This window comes from Micropterus dolomieu, linkage group LG01 (genome assembly GCF_021292245.1).
Source record: "Micropterus dolomieu isolate WLL.071019.BEF.003 ecotype Adirondacks linkage group LG01, ASM2129224v1, whole genome shotgun sequence".
NCBI lineage: Eukaryota > Metazoa > Chordata > Actinopteri > Centrarchiformes > Centrarchidae > Micropterus > Micropterus dolomieu.
The window spans coordinates 37,326,511-37,348,031 of NC_060150.1; the positions used below are offsets into that span (position 1 = coordinate 37,326,511).

Below are 21,521 nucleotides of genomic sequence, written 5' to 3' on the forward strand. Positions count from 1 at the left end.
CTGTATCTGAGCATACAGGCGTCATCACCCCTTCCTTCCATTACAGGCCTGACTGAGACAGTTCAGGTTGTCTAAAACGGGAGTCTCTTTCCCTTTTCCTGCCACCTTATATAAACTGGTGTGTATATAGAACCAGATTTTAGGGGGGATTGGCCAATTTTTGACAAATGTGCACAGTACACAGACACAAGTTCATAACCAAAGTCACACCTTGAAGAGGGTGTTTTTATAGTTATAGTTTATAGTGATTCTGTGGAAAATTTCACCAAAATGAATTGGCTTTTATGACTTCACACCTCAAAGTAAAATCACCAGAAACTTATAAAGTTCATAAAATGTTCACCCTTTGAATAATGGCATGCTTTTAAACAAGTCACCACCAGCCCTTGTAAAAGGTTAGGCACTTTTTCTTCTTTCTGTCATTTAACTCTATAGGCTACACATGAATCAGCACAGTTTGCGTGTAAACGTGTGGCAAAGCAGGGCTCTTTTGGAAATGCCTCACAATACAAACCAGAAAAGCTTGCCTATACAAGTCCCCACTCATGAAGAAAGTCCATTGTTTACCTTTAGATCTCTATCTGTAAGACTATGTTGTGTGTCAGATGCAAGTTAAAACATACTTGCTTTTTGCCCTTAAGGGAAAAAAAGAATGATAACGATCTACTGTATTTTATCTTCAATCCTCCCTTTTAGCTATGATCTTATCTTTGCTGGGGGACCAGAAGAGATTCTCAGGAAGTTCCAACAAGCCAATCACAAAGTGCTTTTTGCTGCAGAGGGCCTGATATGGCCAGATAAGCGACTAGCTGACAAGTACCCCTCAATCCGCAGCGGCAAGCGTTACCTCAACTCCGGAGGTGAGTTCCAGAAATTCAAAGTATGAGAAAGTCCCTGCCCGACATGCTGAAATGTTTCGACCTGTTGAATCCTCTCTGTCATGGCTGACATGGTGCTGTGTTAACATGTTGTGTGGGTCATGCAAAGGTTTCCCTCAACTGCTTAACTGCTTGACAAAAAGTAGATGCCCCCCATATGACTGCATCTCTTTAAAGAGACACTAAATTCTTTTACGCTGTACACATAATGACTGATGCTTGTTGGCATTTGATGATAATATAGGTGATTTTTCCAACAAAACACATTATTAAATACATATATCAACTTGCGTTTTACTCATCACTCACGTATGCAACCCAAAGTCTATTTTTTACATCCCAAATCTATCTTCTTTCGTTTTACATGCATAAGTGCAGTGACTGTGTGTTGGCCTTTGTGTGCTGCCAAAAGTGTGTGGGGGACTTACAGTCCATACAGTGCCTGAATGCATCCTGAGTAGACACAGATGGAGGACTGAAGTGGCTGCTGCTGGTGCTCTGCTAATGTGCTATTCATGCTATGCCTCCTGTGTCGACACAGTGTATCCCTAACCCCACCCTGCTTAACCATAACCTATACAGTCATATTTACAGAACGAAAAATCCCAATTTAGTCTGATGATTATCTGTGTTGGCCGATATGGGACAATGCAAAAAAGCCTAACTTGCATTATCCAAAGATAATGTTAAGATCAGACAAACAATAGTTGGTGCTTCACAAACTAAAAGTAAATTATAACCATTTTATTTGTTTTGTGTATAGCAATTTAATGTTGGGGTAGACTAGTGTTTAAGTAACCTGGTCGTATACAAAAACATCAGCTGACCATCAGCTGTCAAACTTTGAGGACTTGCAGACCTAGTTGGAATTCAGGGGGCTGAGCAGCAGTGCACCCTCAGTGTTAGTGGTTTGCAGAGTGGTGTAGAGACTTCAAGGCAGGGAAACAGACTCGTGTTAGTTTTAAAATATAAAACGGCAGGATTTTTATTATTATCTCTTTCTGTAAAATCGAAGTTTGTTTTCCCTGTAAACTGGCAGCTTGAGGTATTTCCTGTCCAAGTGGACAGAAGGTGACAGTAGCCCATTCATGTGAATATTAACTGCATACTTTGTTCCTATTCAACCCTTTTTTCATTTCTTTAGGGACCGCCCTCCTCAACTTTGCATTAGCAAGCAACTGCATTTCAGATGAAGATGTTTCTTGGCATAATGTGACATCAAATACACAAAAGATGCTGAAAGAGGGACAAAAAGCACAGATTATGTGGGGAGATTTTTAACAAAAGAACAGTAACAGTATGTTCTCATGCATAATCCACATGACATGGCCAGCTGCATCCTGTCAGTTCTTCAGGACACTGAATTACTACTTTTCCTGTGGTCATCAGTCTGGTCTGACCTCCCATATTGGAGTCTAGCTCTGTCAGACTGATCAGAGGCTGTTTTTAGCATTCATTGTCATTGACATGACATGTGGATTTGTCTTGGCCACCAGAATGTGCCACAGTTTGTATAAAATTGCAGGTCTTGTTTGTGTTCCTACGGCTACCGCCCAGATGACCATTGGGGAATGTTTTATAGCATCTGGACACAGACTACTGAGAGTACAGTGTTTCAGAGATGGACTCAAGATACAGTAGAGTTGTGCTGAACTTCCCAGTACTTTACGGGATCTGTTGATTTTTAAAGCCATAATTTTGTGGATAAGCTACCGAAAATATGATTTGCATTAAATGTCATGATTTCCTTTGATCTTTTTCCTCGATCCTGCCATTTAGATTATGTCATGTCTATCCATCGACTTGTTTACAGAGTCTAAGGCTTTTTTGATGGGATGATGGGATGATGGGATGCAAAACGGTGCACACCAGCAGCATAGTCAAACCCTGCAATCTGGTACTGTGGTCAGTATCCTTGAGCAAAAGAAGGAAAAGGCGGAGACAGGGGAAAACTGGAGTAAAGATTGCCATGAGAATGTACATTTAGAGAGGGTGTGAGATACCAGCACACACAGTTCCAGTAGTGACTTGTGGGACTGTTATAAGGTATAGATTACAGCTTTCCATTGCCCATTATTGCACTACAGACTTAGGGAAGAGAAAGTCCCTGCCCATTTCTTGTGTGTTTGGGATTACTGCCAACAATCACTCTATGTGTAAGCCGTTCAGGCTTCCTAGAGTGAAGTCTTTAGACCAAGGAGCCAGCAGTTACAGTGTAATTATCACCAACAGTCTGCCTGTTGTGTATGACCTTGTAAACATCTCTCAGACCTATACTTTCCGCTGGATATGTGTTACCTATATGTGATTGAAATGTGATTACTTGCAGGTATAATCGGCTATGCCCCATACATAAAAAGAATTGTTTCACAGTGGAACCTCCATGACAATGATGATGACCAGCTCTTCTACACTAAAATATACTTGGATCCTTTACAGCGAGTAGGTATCCTGTGTCAACTTCAAAACAACAGGTGAAAATATATCCCTACAAAGCAAATCTTGGATGGCTAAGAAAATCTGTGTGTTTTCGCATATTTCAGGAAACTCTCAACATGACTTTGGACCACAAGTGCCAGATTTTCCAGAACCTGAATGCGGCAGTTGGTGAGAAATCACAGAAATTGAATTCTACAATTCACTTCCCTCAAGATATATATTTCTTGTCAAATATTTTAAATGCAGTTATTTAAAAGTACAGTTATGCACTTGTAAGTGAAAAAAATTAAGCTTGAGCATTAAATAGCTTTGCTGCCCTAACTTAAACCAACATTGTACTGTTTTGCTCCCATACTCTGTGAAAGATTGCATATTTTCAGAGCACTTGTTGGCTTGGCAATTTACCCTGTCAGTAATAAACCTTTATGGCTCTTGCCCATGTGGTAAGTCGATTTTCAAAACTTCGCCTGAAATGTCTCTTGTTCTTCTTTTTGGCAGATGAAGTGCTCCTCAAGTTTGGAACAGACCGTGTAAGAGTTAGAAACACAGTGTACGACTCTCTGCCAGTGGTTGTCCATGGCAATGGAAACACCAAAGTGAGTACGAAATAAAGCCCTATATAGTGCACAGCATAGATACTTTTAAGATAATCAAGGACACTTGCTTTACTAACATTAATTACTAAAGATTGCATTCCCTGCATAAAATCCCACACATTCAGGAAATATACATACTGTTCTATGATACTTGCCAGTAACCCTGGCTATAAAAACTAGCTCATTATTCAGTGGAGGGGAGAAGTCTAACCAAAACTAGGAACATTTTCTTTTCGCCATCACTCTCTGTATATAAGAGTAACAGACTCAGCAAGCTGAAAAGCAGGATATCCGAACGACACAATCATCATTCTGTGGAGGTTCTTCTTTTCCTGGTCTTTTTCCTTCCCTCGTCTCTTCACAAGTCTCGCTCCACCACCAGCTGCCTGTCTTTGGGCTTCCTTGGTAATGAACCAAACCCATCCATCCTTATTGAGTCATTCTTCCCAGAGGCCTCAACATCTGGAGGAGAAGCTCTAAATGGTAGATCCCAGAAGCCTTGTCCTAACAGTGGTTTGGGAGCTGCCTAGCTGGATCTTCAACCATTAGGTCATCATTATTTTCCAGTTATCACGCCAAGTTCAATCTGGTTGCAAATAGATGATCATAATGTTAATGTCTGTGATAACAAATTTGTAAACAGTAGTGCACTGCACATAATATGTTCCCCATAAATTTGTTTGTTATTGTGCATATATATTGTACATATTTAAGTGCAGCCATAATTATGACATTCATGAAGGGAACTGAGAAGAAAAGGAATAATTACACCAAACTGTCAAGTCTCAATTTTCACTAGAAGGTATGTATATGCCTGTGGTCTTTAGTCAAGTGATTCTGCCCGGTGATTCTATTGTATCCCAAATTCCTACAATAAATCAGTGGACTGTATATCCACAGAAATATTCCACCGAAGGATTTTCAAAACACATTTACAATAATACGGAGTGCCGCCTAATCACAGCATGCAGAAGATTCAAATCAGCATTTTAATCTTCTGCAACCAGGCATTGACTGCTCTGAATTCTTTCCTTTACAGATGTACTTGAACTACTTGGCCAACTATGTCCCCAATACATGGAACTATGAAAACGGCTGTAGTCACTGTGATGACGATGTTCTGGACTTGTCTCAGTTAAAAGTAAGTGCTTCAAATTGAGCCATTTTCCTTTTATTTGCTGTCCTCTTCAGTCCATTTTTAAAGTGCAGCTGTGGAAAGTTAGCATTAAACCACCTCCCTGTGGACATAGGAAAGGATGAAACATTGCCTCGTCTTCCAGCATGAACCATCCATCAGTGTTTGTCTAGACAGTAGGGGTGGAGCCCATGTTGTCCTATTTCAACAGATAAGCAAGACTGTTGGTACTGCACACACTCCCTTTCCAACAATAACAGTTTATGTGCCCATTGGACCCTTTTAAAAGTTCCAGGGAAACTCCTTGGGGAAGAGGAAGTCCTGCACTGCTGTGGTGCAGGATATGGCTTCTGGGGTTTTCAGAAGGGCTCATTTGAAGGGGTGTCACTGTCGACCAGCCTGCCTTTTAGCGGGCTTCTCAGGATGGGTTTATCCACAACAGTAAGTTATGGTGGTTATGCTGAAAATTTGTCATAGAGTTCAGCCAAGGCTGGCGACGTATAGACAGAAGGAATGGCAGGCACTTGGAAATGCCTCTGGCTATGTGGTTGCATCTGTCAACAATGTTACCATACTTTACTTCTCTCTTTGTGGGCAGAGTACTGAAGCATACACAAGATCCCAGTTAATCTACTTTATCGTCGTTGTTTCTATCTACTTGGTTTGTGCAAGTTAGTTTGGTACAAACATGTTGCACCACGCTAAAAGTGCAACACATTTTGTCCTCCACAATTAAATAAAAGTCTTCAAACTACACAAACAGCACAATGCCTTTCACAAAATGTAATACCGAGACATGAATCCCTCACGAAGAACTGTTATCCTGTAGGCTTCATAACTGTGCTTTAAAAGTTTAACTGGAGCTGATTCAATACAAACCGAACTACCTGAAAGGCATCTCTGTGAAAGTTGCTCTCAGTGACCTTGCATAATGAATGTAGCTTCTCAATAATAGGCAAGTTAGTAAAGACATTTCATTCCACTGTGCCACTCTGTGTGTTTGGGAGAGAGACCTCTGGAAGATCAGGTCATGTGGAAACACTAGTCATACTGGGGTAAACCCAGGTCACTGGCAGCCTAGCTTGGTTCTTTGTATACTTTGGTTTTGGGAATGAGCTTAGGTCTTGCATAGACACTGAGTGTTACACTGCCAAAGCTCTATACTTGTCTCTTGTGTGAAAATGAAAGTCAAGGAGTTGCTTCTCTCTGCTTTAATAAATGCCTGAGTTATACTTTTCTCTGGCCTTTTTGCCACTGCTTTCCTTTCACTGCCTGTCCACTGTATGTCCAAGCTCACATTGGCAAGATGCATGTGTTCCCCTTCTTGTGCCTGAAACACAGTCATTGCGGAACTCGAAAATTAGACGGTTCGGCTCGGATCCCGTTTCATCCCTGGCCCAGACCTTTGCTGTGAACTGGTCAGGAGGATCAGGAATCCAGACTGAGCTGTGTGGGCTGGAGCTGGAGTGTCATGGGAAAATGTTTCCTCCTCTCTTCTGTGTGTCTCTTGCTTTTTTTCTCTTTATATCTTCTTTGCCCTAATGGTCTGAGCAATACACTTTTGTGCATGAGCTGTCCTCTGAAAAGAATTCCTGTAAAACAGTGCACACCCACTGGGAGTCTATTAGATCACTAACATCAGCTGTCATAGTCTGTAGAGAGATTTATTTCAGAACACTGCAGGTAATAATATCAGGAATTACATCAGTTAATTAAGAGCAAGTAAGTGACGTTAAAGCAAAGAGAATGCTGTCTCAGACACCATCTGTAGCAACTTCGTTGTTTGCTTATGTCTGACATGAAATGTTAAAATCATCCGTGATTTATGTTAAACAGTGTTCCATAACTAAGCCCGTTTGTTTAAAATAGTTCTAATTTGTCTCTCCTATAATCTAAACAGGAGTATCCAAATGTGTTGGTTGGAGTGTTCATTGAGCAGCCAACTCCGTTTCTTCCTGAATTCTTCCAGCGGCTGCTGACCTTCGATTACCCCAAGGATAAACTGAAACTTTTTGTCCACAACAATGTGAGTGTGTGCTGGAGCTGCAGCTAGGTTTTCTTCTATAGTAGATCTCTACCACGTATGGCCCCTTATATGTGACTTCTAATCCATTAATATTGGCTCCCTCCTCAGGAGGTTTACCACGAGAAGCACATCCAGAAGTTCTGGGAAGAGAACCGAAATGTGTTCAGCAGTTTCAAGGTTGTGGGACCAGAAGAAAATTTGAGCCAAGGAGAGGCCAGGAACATGGGCATGTATGTGTGCCTCTTCTCTAAAGCTATCATCTCTCAGAACTTGTGGTTTGAAGAACAAAATTTATGAAACCAGATGATGGTGTTTTTGGCCCAGATTAATCGTAGCCTAAAGGAAGACTTGCTGGTTACTTTTAAACCTCATAATAGTGCTTGCATGATTTTGATCTTATTAAACAGTCCTTGTATGTTGAGCAATAATGTTAATGTATTATTTCCCCAGTGGTTATGATGGTCCTCCTTAGCCCCCTGTTGTATATTTCAAACAAAATGTTTAATGCATATATAGCTCTCTCACATTCCAGATAATGTGTCTTTTCTAGGCTAGAGCATACAGAATTTTTATTCCTTTTGATTCCTCCTATTTGGATACTCCCTTTTATTGGTCAGTGTTAAGTAAAGTAAGTCTGTTGTCACAGTGATAATTCAATCTGTGAACCACAGATATTCTATCAAAAGCACAGCAGGCCTAAAAGCACTGGTCAGGACAGCCCTATAATGAAGAAGTCTAGGGTTTATTAGCAGTCTCTAATCTTCCTAAAATCACATTATGCACTGGAAGCTTAAAGACAGTCAGTGAGAGTCTGACTCCGTGATTACTTCCAAGTACTTCATTGACTGTAATAAGCTCTGGATTGAATAAGCACTACTTTCTCTGCCTTGTCTGTGTTTTGTATGTCATTAGGGATCTTTGCCGTAAGGATGCCACATGTGACTACTACTTCAGCATTGATTCAGATGTGATGCTCACCAACAGGCAGACACTGATGCTCCTCATTGAGCAGAACAGGTAATGATGTAGTTACTGGAATAGAAGCCACACTGGAACCCATTCTACAAGCCTCCCTTGTAGTTGCTGTGTTTGTTGAACCGTTGAATTTATCCCTCAAGTGGCAAAACCACAGGAACATTACAGCTGTGTGAATGAAAGTTTAAAAATAAGCCATTCTGGCTTCCTGTTTTTGCCTGGCCATATGGAAACAGTGAAAGAGTCTATTGCACTAACCCTGAAGTGCCACTTTGCATTATACAAAAAACAAACATGCAAACTCTTTCTCCCATCTGCTGCTCATGACTGTGAAGAAACCTTCCCACAAAATAGATGTCACTGTGGCAGCGGCATGGTATTGTGACCTGTTGGAGGCATGCAAAGTAAAAGCCCTTCTAGGATATTTAAAGACCGCATGAGAATTCTCTGCCGGCCCTGAAGTTGTCTGAGGAAAATGCCAATCTATCTTAACGAATAAGATAGCATTAGTATACTGTAGTGCAGTGAAGGGCTGCAACGATTATTTTGGTAATCAAGTATTCTACAGATTATTTCATCAATTCATCGAGTAATCTGATAAGAAATAAACTCTGGACGGACTAACCAGTTTGAGAACAATAACAACAAATGCACATTTTATATACTGTATGTTCAAGTGACAATTGTGGCTTACCTTTGCTAGTCTTCATCTCAACTAGCAATAATGATTTATGTTAAATACTTAGGTTACCGTTACCTTTTTTCAGGTCAGCTCCGCGGATTCGATGCGTTGACTGGGTGCTTTCTGCTCAGATTTCTGTCTCTTCGTTCCCCTGTTATTTTCTCTCTCTTCCTCCACTATGCAATCCGCGCAATAAAATCTTGTCGTCTTCAGTTCCACAGTGTAAGCGCGTTGTGCAACAGTAATAATTATTCGTGCGAAACAGTGCGCTGTACATGGTTATATAGATTAAACAAAGCATCGATGACATGCAAAGAATTTCAATCGAAGCTTTTTAGTAATCAAATTATTCAAATTGATGAATCGTTTCAGCCCTAGTGCACTGGTTCTTAAACTTTTTCTGTCACATCCCCCTTTAGAAGCCAAACAACATTCATGCCCTCCCCACCCCAGCAAAAGTGGATTTAATTTTTATCAATCATTAACAATACAGCCGATTGAAAAAAACAAGATTCAGGTTAGTAAAATGCCTTGCTAGCATCAGAGCACTTGTTTGTCACCACATGAATCATATCCATGCAACTTTAGGGTCTGCTCAACATCCATATTTCCCCTGAAGTGGATGTACACCCCCCCCAGTTTGAGAACCACTGCTGTAGTGCATACATATCAGCCAACACTATGATTTATGGCTCAATTATTTTAGGTCTGCCCAGTTTATTTTATATAATAGTGAAAATCCCTTTAATTGTGGTTTGTAAGACTAAAACAACAGCAGTGGAAAATTCCTGTTACTGTATTTCATGCAAATTCAAAGAAATAGACCAGATTCCAGTTTAGAAAAACAGCCTGCTGCATCAAACTGTTTTACTAATCTGAATCCAGTATGGTGTATGGGTCTGGTTTGCATTATGCACTTGTGTTAGTGACTTTGCAGTGATCATATCTTTCCACAGAGGTTGATCTTCTCGATGCGGCATGCTGGTTTTACCACTAAGAGACCCATACATTAGGTGAATGGCTGTCTGTGAGATGTCACCGAGTCTAACAGAATTACCATCTCCCCACTCTGCCTCTTCTCTACAGAAAAATAATTGGTCCCCTTGTCACTCGTCACAGCAAGCTGTGGTCCAACTTCTGGGGAGCCTTGAGCCTGGATGGTTACTATGCTCGCTCTGAAGATTATGTCGACATTGTGCAGAGAAAACGTGTGTAAGTCACAAGTGCAATAAGGGTACACACAGCAATGGCTTTGCATGTTTATGGTTCACACACAGCATCTTATTGTGCGGAAACAGTTCTCGTCCATGTTCAGACATAAACAAGACTCTTAAGGTGTCTTTATTATGAGCTGCATCCTAGAATACACATGGGAATAGTCATTAAAGCCACAATCAACCTGAGCAGTGATTTAGAACTGGGTATCAATGCCTGAGGCGTGGGGGAAAAAAGCTGTAGTCAAATTCACTCCTTCTCTGACTGATTCACTTTTTTATGTGTTTAAAAATAAGTTGAAATGGCAACCAGATGCCGCAATTCACCCACCACAGTAGAAACACAGATTTAATCACCCGTGGAACTGTATAGAAGGAGACAGTGAGGAATCTCCTACTGGTTGGTCAGGGTGCGTGGGTGGAGAGGGTTGGGATCTGAAGACTTCACAAACCTCCAAGACAAAAACCGTAGTGCAAGTGTAATTAACTGCTATGAAATCATCACCAAATGAGGACATCCTTTACCACGACACACTGCCTTATTTTTACCATGTAGTTCACCAGTACGTTCTCTAACAATTCCTGCAACACACCTGCAATAAATTTGAACGGTTACCGCAAAATGAGCACTTCCTTTCTCTTGTTGTTTCTAGGGGTTTGTGGAACATTCCTTTCATGGCACATGTATACCTTGTCAAGGGCAGTACCTTGAGAAATGAACTGAAAGAGAGGAACTACTTTGTTCTGGAGAAACTAGACCCAGATATGGCTTTGTGTAGAAATGCCAGAGAAATGGTAAGAATTCTCAACCTCCATCTTTAGGAATTCATCTCTCGTCGTAAAGATATTGTGAAGATATTTTTATAGTTTAAAAATGTGTCTGCTTCAGGGTGTAGCCACTGTAAGGGAAATTTATGCTAGAAATCAGTCTTAATAGTTTAAAAATACAATGAATCTTAACCCTAATAAAAGTCAACAGCTCAACGGAAACCAAAGACTGGCAAGTACAAGCTGTTTGAAATGTCTTTGTCTGTCATCAAGGCATGAACCTCCTCTGTTTATGGTCGCTCTATGGTGCTTTACGGTTCTATGCTCCACTTGTATCCCATCATCCTTCACTTTCTCTTGCCCTCATTGTCATATGACCACAGACAGTGCAACCCGTTGCAATGCCTGGCTGGCTCTCTGACGAAAGTTGTCTCGTTTGTCATGGGTTTTTCTTTCCACGTAAACTGTTCATGCAGCTGTGTTTTACGTCACTGACATGTCACCTGTGCTCTAAACTAAACAACTAGCATGCCTGATCCAACTCGATGAACTTTTGGATCGCTTGGCCTTTTCCCCCAGCATGCATTCCTACCATGTTAACCCACAAAATAAAAAAACATCAGCTTCAGAGGGAACCTTGCTCCTTTTTCATGCAGGCGCATTTCCTCTCCTCCTGAGTGGCTCTGTATGTGACAGTTATATTTCAACTGTCCCCTTGTCTCTTATTCTGTAACAGTAATTTGTGCTATTATATTTACATGATGCTTCTCCTTTATTTTAGACCAGTCACAGGGAAAAAGACTCCCCTTCTCCGGAATCATTCCATATGCTCAGGCCCCCAAAGGTTTCCATTTGTTTTGATTATTCTGCTTTTTGAAACATCCATTTCCACTGGGTTAGCACTCTGAAGCCATTCCGAGCTTATTTCAGATGCTCTTTCACAAGACTTGTGCCTGATTTGATTGAGGATTTCTTGGCATTGCGAAGTCTGTAAATGTGCAGGTTTTTAATAAAGTAAAACAATGTATTCTCATTTGAATTTATTTGAGCATTATCAATTATTATTCCAGATAAAAAACAATATTTCAATATTACGTTGCTGCCTGTATCATCACATAAGAAATCAGGATGTCTGGCAACTCTTTGGAAATAGATGTTGACATTTTGCTTGAGTTTAGGTTCAAAATTACGTATCTGTCTAAGCTATAGAGAGAGAAAGGCCTGTTTTCTGTCCAAGAGGAGATCAAAGAGGAAAAAGAAGGTTGGAGAGTCAGTCCACATGCAAGTCCCCTGTCCTGATGCTTTACCCCGAACAGCCAAACCTTACAGAAAACACACATAACCAGCTGCTCCCTCTAAACACACTGACTATTCTCAGACTAGGCTCCAACAATATGTCTTTTCACTCATGTAAGCCACCTGGTCCAAATCACAGCTTTCACAAGATCATTTTGTAGATTACTAATTTGGAACCTAACACCAGGAAACTGCCAAACCATTTCTAATTCGTCATCTCTTGTCCTCCAGAAAGCCTAGTCTGATAGTGAGTCCAAATCCACCCCTATACAACGTCCTCCCTGTGCTTCACTGTAGAGGGAATATCATTCCTGGATTTGCTTTGACCCAAGCTGCCCAGCACCCCTCTGTTCCTGTTCTCCCACTCCTCTCACCTCACTGCCCCAACCTGTCCTGTTCCCACCCCACCAACATCCTGCAGCCCACCACCCATAAATAATCTTAGATTATTTATTTGGCATCTGTGTCTCTATCCAAGTTCAACATAATTGATTTCACTGTATTAAAACACACTTGAATCATACCTTATATTTGTTTTGGTGCAAATGAAGCTTGAAGTAGTTTGCCACAAGTAACACTTTGTCAGTTTTTATGCCAGTAACCATTTATGAGTGTTCAAGTCATAAACAGTTACCATAATTATAATCTGCAGTGTGCCTACGTACTGTAACTGTGCATGTATTATGGTCATGTAGATATGGATCTCTTAGAAATCCTTCCTGTGAGACATTAGAGACACTTCAACACGAGCTTTTGTGAAACTGACTGAACTTTTTCCCCATTTGCCGCAGGGACTCTTCATGTACATAACAAACCGTCACGACTTTGGGAGGCTCATTTCCACAGCCAATTATAACATTTCTCATTATAACAACGACTTGTGGCAGTTATTTGAAAACCCCGTGGTAAGTCGTTATGATTTCTCATTATTCTTCACAAAACAAAAACCCACAAAAAATAAATTTTTCTGAATAGCTGAAATAAACAGCAGCCACCTGTAACGGTTATTAGCCATAATGGAAGGATTACAGATGTGAGACAATTTTGAAATAATTATTTTTGTGATAAAACTTTTGACTGGTGAGGCTTTGTGATTTACTTTATTTGGCACGCTGGGACCAGCCCTGTGGGAGAGGGGATTAGCACTGTGAGGTATGCAGGTCAGCAAACATTCCAAAATGGCCACTAATCCAAAGTTTTTCCTCCTTGCAGGACTGGAAGGAGAAGTATATCCACCAAAACTACACTCGGATTTTCACTGAAAACTTCTTGGAGGAGGTTTGTATTTGCAGTATGTGTGTATCTGCATGTGCTGAAGATACAGATACAGACAGAGACGATGAAAGAATGACATAATGTCGCACAGGAATCCCTACATCTGTTTTTAACATATCTGGGTGTCACCTTACAGTTACTTCAGTGAGAAGGTGTGAGTCAAGATATCTGTTTGTCTATGTGTATGTGTTGCAGCCTTGTCCAGATGTGTTCTGGTTCCCAGTATTCTCAGAGAAGGCCTGTGATGAAATAGTTGAGGAGATGGAGCACCTCGGTTCCTGGTCTGGAGGCAGACATGAGGTCAGTCCTGTTAGTTCAGGTTCACTAAACTTTCTGTGGTTATGTTCACACATCTTTGTAAGGGCAAGAATTTGTAAAGAATAATATTATGGCTGCAAATTATTAATATTATGGCTGCAAATTATTATTATTTTCAATTAATTAGTTTCATCTATAAAATAAAATAAAAATAAGTAAAAAATGCTCATCACACGTTGGGAGAGCTAAAATTGTCCTCTTCCAGTTGCTGATTCTGTCTGAAGTCTGAACAACAGTTAAACTACGAGTTTACAGACTTGGTAGCGGCTCTGTGAGGCTATGCTTAGTCACAGCTGTGCTTTGAGCTAAGCTAACACTGATATGCTAACATGCTCACAGTGACAACGCTAATATTATGATGTTTAGTTGGTATATGTTCCCCATCTTGGTTTAGTGTGTAAGAAGAGATTGAGTTCAGAATCAGAAATACTTTATTGATCCCCGAGGGGAAATTCTTTTGTCACAATTGCACACTTGTCAAAGGTAGACAGATAAAGAGTATATAAATATAAGAGTATAAATATAAAATATAAAGACAAATATAAAGGAGTGTGGGTATTTACAATATTTACATTATTAAGAATTATTATGGTGAACCAAAAAGGACTAGTGAATAAATAGCAGCAGAGAATATAGCACATTAATTATTAAAAATTTATAAAAAAAATTTAATATTAGTTAAATAAAAATAGATAATATGGACTAGTTTAATAACTGACTAACTGTCAGACACTTAAAGGGAGGAGTTATAAAGTTTGACGGCCACAGGCAGGAATGACTTCCTGTGGCTCTCTGTGGTGCATTTTGGGGGAGGTCCAAGATGACATGTAGTTTGGACAGAATCCTCCTCTCTGACACCACCGGCTCCACCATAGAGCCAGCTCCACCCCCACAACGTCACTGGCCTTGTGGATCAGTTTGTTGAGTCTGTTAGCGTCTGCTACCCTCAGCCTGCTGCCCCAGCCTGCAACAGCAAACAGGATATCACTGGCCACTACAGACTCATAAAACATCCTCAGCATCGTCCTGCCGATGTTGAAGGACCTCAGCCTCCTCAGAAAATAGAGAAGGCTTTGGCCCTTCTTGTAGAGGGCTTGAGTGTTCTCGGCCCAGTCCAGTTTATTATCAATGTGCACTCCCACTGGATGGAAACAGGGGTCACTGGTGCCTTTGCTCTCCTTAGATCCACCACCAGCTCTTTAGTCTTATTGTTAATAATGACATTGAAAAACGCTCTCTAATTTTTGGCATTTTCATTTGATCACCTGAAGCTTTGTGTTTCAAACTGTTGCCCTTTCATGCTCAATAGACTAATTATTATAGCACTAAATAACACCTACCTACCGACAGTTTGTGACAGTTGGTTGCCTGTCTACTACATATCATTTCCAGCAATGGTTGCACACAGTCAGCACAGTTGGCGGCACCAGGGCTAATTTTCAAACCTTCACAAGAAGCCATTTGCTGTAATTTATTCAGTATGCATAACAAAAACGTTCACAACTTTTAAATTGCCTGAGTTAGATAATTATCATAGTAAAGATGAAGCTTTCAGTATCCCGTTGTGTGGTTAAGTGTTTGTTGAGTGTGTGTTGTAATTAAACCCAGACACCAAGAGAAAGACATGGACGTTGCCTTGTAAACTTTATTGTAACAGCCATGTCTTTGTTGTCTTTGATGGCTGGGTGAGCGGATGCTTTCAAGCTACCTTTCACACCCTTTGGAGGCGAGGGGGTTCAAATGGTAGCCAGATGTATGGAGTCATTTTTTTTAGGACACACAATTTTGCACCCGGACACAATGCTCAGGGTACTTGTACACATATGCTTAATTTTATTACCATCCTCTTCAGGTCCATTATTTAAATATAACCAAATAAATGGTTAACTTCCTGCTTTCTTACAGTGCAGACGCTTTGCTGCTTGCTCTTGCCTCTCCTTGCATTCTTTTGCTTAAACTCTCTTTTTTTTCCCTGCTAGAAATCAGCAGCTCTTGGATACTTTTAAATCACTGGGACTGTCAGATAAAGTAGGCTCTTGCCATACTTTAAAACCTTTTATTATCTTAGTGTTAGGCCTATCAATAGCACTAGCCTGTACTGCAGTGACTGGAGCTATAGCTAATGGTAATTAGCAACAAGATGCCCCCCTTCTCCACGGACGACTTCAACAAACGTCTACAGAAAATTACTGTGCTGGAAACCAAGATCCACAGGTTAGAAGTGAATGTGGAAGTGAATGGATTATGTGGGAATGACACCACTTTACCGTGGACCCAAAACAGCGGACAAGAGCATGCTAACACACGGCTAATTAGCTAATTAGGTTTAGGGCCAAAATACATTTCTGATCTTCTGCTTCGTTACGAACCATCCAGACCTCTCAGGTCGTCTGGGACAGGTCTGCTTTCTGTCCCCAGAGTCAAAACTAAACAAGGAGAAGCAGCGTTCAGTTATTATGCTCCGTTTATTTGGAACAAACTCCCAGATAACTGCAGGTCTGCTGAAACAGAAGACTTTTCTTTTTACCATTGCTTTTAATTAAATATATAAGATTTTTCTTTTTATTGATAACTTACACTGCACTGCAACTTTTACTATCCTGTTTTCTTTTTCTTTGTTTTAAGCTTTTTATCATTGCTTTTATCCATTTAACTCTTTTAACCCTGATTGTAAAACTGTAACATTTATTATATTTTATTTTGCTTTTAAACTTTTTTATATTTCCCTGTTGCTTTTATGTTTTATGTAAAGCACTTTGAATTACCTTGTTGTTAAAATGTGCTATACAAATAAACCTGCCTTGCCTTATGATGTTTTTTTGATTTTATGGTGTTTTATTCAATGTGGCCTGTTTTATGTAGTTTGAAATTGGTAATTAACGTGGCCAAAAGTTTGCCTGGTAGACTAAATGTGTACAGATACTCTGACTAACTGTGTTTGGAAAAAGGCTGAGCTGGATGGGTCATTAAGCCTCATGAAGGCAGACAACAGCACAGCCTGCGGTTTTAAAAGGCACACACACACACACACACATCATCACTTTGAAATCTGTGGTCACACACATCGAGGATAGTGGGTCATTTGTTCCGTCGTTAATCACACTGCAGTGTGCTTTATTTTCTCCCCTTTTTCTCAGGACAAGCGGATCGCCGGCGGCTACGAGACCGTGCCGACGGACGACATTCACATGAAGCAAATCGGCTTTGAGAAAGAGTGGCTACACTTCATCCGAGAGTTCATTTCACCCGTCACGTTAAAGGTTTTCTCTGGCTACTACACTAAGGTTAGTGTGACCTCGTGGGGAAATAAAAGAAAGATAAACAGTGAACCCCACCTCTGTTTGCCTAAAATCTAAAACTGAAGATGGGTTTATTTTCTTGGGACCTGATCCACATGTACACTATGAGACATTCTTTGACGAAATGTGAGCTTTAACAGTGACTAACTTGACGTATTTCTGTGCCTCCATCACAGGGTTACGCTCTAATGAACTTCGTGGTGAAATACACGCCTGAGAGGCAAGCATACTTGAGACCCCATCATGACTCCTCCACCTTCACCATCAACATCGCCCTCAATAACAAAGACACAGACTTTCAGGTAAAGAGTTGTGCTGAACTGTCCCGCTTACATCAATTCCCTAATATTCTTGTTAACCTGTGATTTATTTCCTGATTATTAATCAATATTTTTAAAAATCATAACCATTTGTTCCTTTCTCACCTTCCTTCTCTCAAATTAGGGCGGGGGTTGCCGTTTCCATCGGTATAACTGTTCCATACATTCACCAAGGAAAGGCTGGAGCTTCATGCACCCAGGACGACTGACTCATCTCCACGAAGGCCTGCCCACTACCAACGGCACTCGCTACATTGCAGTGTCCTTCATCGACCCTTGAAGTAATCTCATTATACTGTAAATTAGTCTTTTGACCTTGCTGTGCTTTTTTCCGCCATGTTTGTTTTGTTTTTTGTCATTTGACGTTTTTTGTGCCCCCAGATGTTTTGCTGATGCAGTTCCATTTCAAAGCAATTGCTTTAAAAGAATAAATACTTGTCTTAAATTCAAAAGCGACATCCTACCAGGAATTATTGGTACTGTAGCTGGTAATGATTTTCACATACTGATATATAATAATACTGATTTAACACTGTCTTGCTAGCTTTGCTAGCATGCAGATGGCCATTGTGTATCTATTTGTGTTTCAGGTAAAGTGACACTGAACGCATTTATACTGTAAAAACTTGTGATTGCTTCAAAAAATACTGGTGCTTATAAACAATCCATGTTTCTACATTCAAGATTTATGTCAATATATGGTGGAGTACAAGTTAACGTGTTTTTATACCCTGAAATTCAGATTCCATTTCTTATTTTAATTAAATTAAGGTTTGATATGTGCCCAGTGAAAAAAGAAATCTATTTTTGGAATTTTGCACATCAGATAATCGAGACAGCAGGATTCAATATGAATTCAGTTTCAATGAAGTTCAATATTCTGTTTTTCTTCCTTCTTTATTGGAGATTGGTAACATTTATTAGACTTCCTGAAAACATTTCTGCAATATTTGGCTGAGAGATGTGCGTGAATGGATTTTGAAACTCCAATTAAGTTGTTTAACTTATTGTCAAAACTGAATAAAAGTCTTTATTGAAAAAATCTAATGTTTTCTTAGTTGTTATTCGGGTTATTATCTGCATCATTAAACGTGCACACAGCAGTCATCCTCTTTTCTACAAACACATTTCACAGTAACTTCAGATACTCAACATCAAGAAAGTCAGTCCTCTGCTGATTCTTCTGGCAGACGCAAAGCAATGTCTGGAAGTGATCACTCACCACTGCAGATGTGTTATCACTGTATCAATTCATCTTTTAAGTCTGTCAAATTGTTCTCCACTGAACACGTCCCATGTAGAAATAATCAGGCCTAGTCTCGCCTGCGGCACTGCTCTGCTGCAGGGAGCACCCCGAAAGTGTTTTGGGTGTGGTGTGATGATGTACATCAGTGCAAATGGAGTTCAGTTTACCTTAGGGGTGGAGTGTAAACATATACATGTAACTTTGTGTAAGTTGTATAGATGGTGGTTGCAAGACTGATGACAGAACAGAGGGGAAAGGATGGACGGTGGGGCCTACAGAAAACTTCAGAAAGGAGATCTCAATATCATTTTAATCAACTCAGTTTGACTGAAGAACTGAAACTAAGTGATGAAACCTGATCCAACTTTTGAGTACTGGAAACAGATAAACAAGAGAACTGTGAGCCTCTACATGTGTCCCTTCTAGAAACAAAATACAATCTCAACCTTAGATCAGTGCTTCACTTATGAAACATCATCTAAGTGCTCACCTTACTATCAAATCTCATTACCTTTTAGCACCCACAGCCTCTGGAGACACGCCTTCCCCCCTGAGGCCCCTGTTTTTAACCTGCAGGGTTGACTCCCTGACTAGGTGCACGTTTCTGCTCCCTGTGAAGCCTGGATGAAGGCTGAATGTCTTAGTGGCTGCTATGAGGCAGAGGGGTGGGGGAGGAGGAGGAGGGGATTTAGGTCAGCATGGGGGAAAGGCGCTCTCCTGCTGAAAGAGTCCTTTGTGGCCATCATTTCCCCTGGTCTGGCCTGTGTTCAGACCCCTCTGAAAGGTGACATTGATCTCAGCCAGGCGTGCAGGAAAATCTGCATGCCTGCGAAAGGAGCAGGTTCTCACAGGAATGGTTTTATCAGAAGGCAGAAATGATGAAAACTGTTTTAAGCCTGTCTCAGATGGAGAACAAAAGCAGAACAGGTATTTTAAATGGCCAGTTGTTTTGTATTCTTTTCCACTTTTAAATTATACAAAGATTCAACTCCGGAGTTCATGTTTTTACCCTCAAAGCTTAGCACACCAGGAGGCCCAAAACTCCCTTGTTTATATACCCATGCTTAAGGTCAGTGGCTCTAGAGATGGGAAACGTGATCCTATACCAAAGTAAATTCAAGTGTGCCACTAACTGCAGGGCGCCCAGTGACAGATAGTGATTTAGCCATTACTGCGGCATACACTCTGGTCCTGACTAAACCAAGGTCTTAAATGAAGTGTTTGCAATGATGTGAGAATACAAGTGCCTGAGGCCAATCAATGTGTGGTCATATCTGGTGCCCGTGGTTTGGAGGCAATCGTGCTATGTGGAAGTCAGAAGCAACAGTCTCCAGCATATTTTGTTTGCCATTGCAGCACTATTTACCCAATTACCTAGTCATGATCAAAGCATTAATCTACGTGTACCAGTTTTCTGACCTGGTATATGCCACAAGGAACTCGGAAAAGCTTTTTACTGGCAGACTGTCTAACCAATCTTTAAGTTTCTTCACGCCTTTCTTCTACTTCTCCCCACTCCATTTATTTATTTGTTTTTTTTATTATATTCTTCCTTACTTTTGTCTCTCTTTTTAAGACGGTGAAAACATGATCATCGGGATCAGAAGCAGTCTCCAAAGGTGTTTCAGAGAATTTGGCAGTACATCCAAACAGCCTCATAACCGCAGACCACCCTAACACAGATTTTGACAGGCAAAAACAAAAGTGTTGCATTTATAATTTTGTTCAGTATATTAACACAGCATTTCAGAAACATCATACCAACCGTAAAATATGGTGGTAGTGTGATGGTCTGAGACTGTTTTGCTGCTTCAGGACCTGGAAGGCTTGCTGTGTTAAATAGAACCATGAATTCTCCTGTCTACCAAAAAATCCTGAAGGAGAATGTCCAGCCATCTGATCATGACCTCAAGCTGAACCGCACTTGGGTTCTGCAGCAGAACAATGATCCAAAACACACCAGCAAGTCCACCTCTGAATGGCTTAAGAAAAACAGAATGAAGACTTTTGAGTGGCCTAGTCAAAGTCCTGACCTGAATCCGATTGAGATGTTGTGGCATGACCTCAAAAAAGCGGGTAAGGCTCGAAAACCCTTCAGTGTGGCTGAATTACAACAATTCTGCAAAGATGAGTGGGCCAAAATTCTTCCACAGCGCTGTAAAAGACTCATTGCCAGTTATCTCAAACGCTTGATTGCATTGTTGCTGCTAGGGGTGGCCCAACCAGTTATTAGATTTAGGGGGCAATCATTTTTTCACGCAGGGCCATGTCGGTTTCGATTTTTTTTCCCTTAATGATAAAAACCTTCATTTGAAAACTGCATTTTGTGTTTACTTATGTTATCTTTGTCGTGAAACATTTCAGTGTGACAAACATGCAAAAAAGGAGGCAAACACTTTTTCACACCACTGTAAATGTAACAAACAGATTACAAACATGTAGCTTCAATTTACTTTATTTTCCTCCATTTTATCCTAATTTCCAGTTTTTCCCCGTTTAATTTCCTTTCGTTTTTACCCTTTGTTGATCATTGGCAGACTTTCTGGGGAAGACCTGGTCTGATCTGGAGAAACGGCATCCATCCCAGTTGGGAAGGAGCAGCTCTCATTTCTAGAAATCTGGCCAAGTTTATTAGTGGACCAAATCCATGACAACCCAGAGTTGAGACCAGGAGGCAGAGTCGCAGTTTAACACACTTCTCTGCCCTTCTTTTTCAGCAGTTACCCACCCAAAACCCTACGCAGAGTCGCAGTCTAACACACTTCTCTGCTCCTCCATTTCAGGAGTTACTTAGTGAAAATCCTATAGTGACGGTGTCTGCCCCCCGACCATCGAAATTATTTAAAAAGGTAAACAGAAGAGGAGCTGTGAATAAAAACCTCATAAAAATTAAAACCACAAGAGCAATAGTGCAAACGAATAGGAGAGTTAAATGTGGACTCTTAAACATCAGATATCTCTCTTCTAAAGGTGTACTAGTAAATGAACTAATATCAGATTATGATATTGATTTATTTGGTATTACTGAAACCTGGCTGGGTGATGGAGAATATG

At 40.5% G+C, this 21,521-nt stretch overlaps 1 protein-coding gene across 2 annotated transcripts in view; it reads left to right on the top strand.

Moving 5' to 3' along the window:
• plod2 (procollagen-lysine, 2-oxoglutarate 5-dioxygenase 2) overlaps nt 1-18,265 on the top strand; it is a 37,353-nt gene extending 19,088 nt beyond the window's left edge. Inside the window, exons 4-20 of one of the 2 annotated variants that reach the window (XM_046068666.1) lie at nt 697-860; nt 3,208-3,320; nt 3,422-3,485; nt 3,816-3,913; nt 4,953-5,054; nt 6,949-7,074; nt 7,183-7,304; nt 7,987-8,091; nt 9,818-9,943; nt 10,599-10,740; nt 11,495-11,557; nt 12,801-12,914; nt 13,222-13,287; nt 13,480-13,584; nt 16,740-16,886; nt 17,078-17,203; nt 17,346-18,265. In XM_046068666.1, the coding sequence (XP_045924622.1) occupies nt 697-860; nt 3,208-3,320; nt 3,422-3,485; nt 3,816-3,913; nt 4,953-5,054; nt 6,949-7,074; nt 7,183-7,304; nt 7,987-8,091; nt 9,818-9,943; nt 10,599-10,740; nt 11,495-11,557; nt 12,801-12,914; nt 13,222-13,287; nt 13,480-13,584; nt 16,740-16,886; nt 17,078-17,203; nt 17,346-17,501 (1,939 nt within the window). In that variant the 3' untranslated portion in view covers nt 17,502-18,265. The remainder of the gene's footprint in view (nt 1-696; nt 861-3,207; nt 3,321-3,421; nt 3,486-3,815; nt 3,914-4,952; nt 5,055-6,948; nt 7,075-7,182; nt 7,305-7,986; nt 8,092-9,817; nt 9,944-10,598; nt 10,741-11,494; nt 11,558-12,800; nt 12,915-13,221; nt 13,288-13,479; nt 13,585-16,739; nt 16,887-17,077; nt 17,204-17,345) is intronic. The other variant, XM_046068675.1, reaches the window with a different exon arrangement.
• Nucleotides 18,266-21,521: the final 3,256 nt, after the last annotated feature.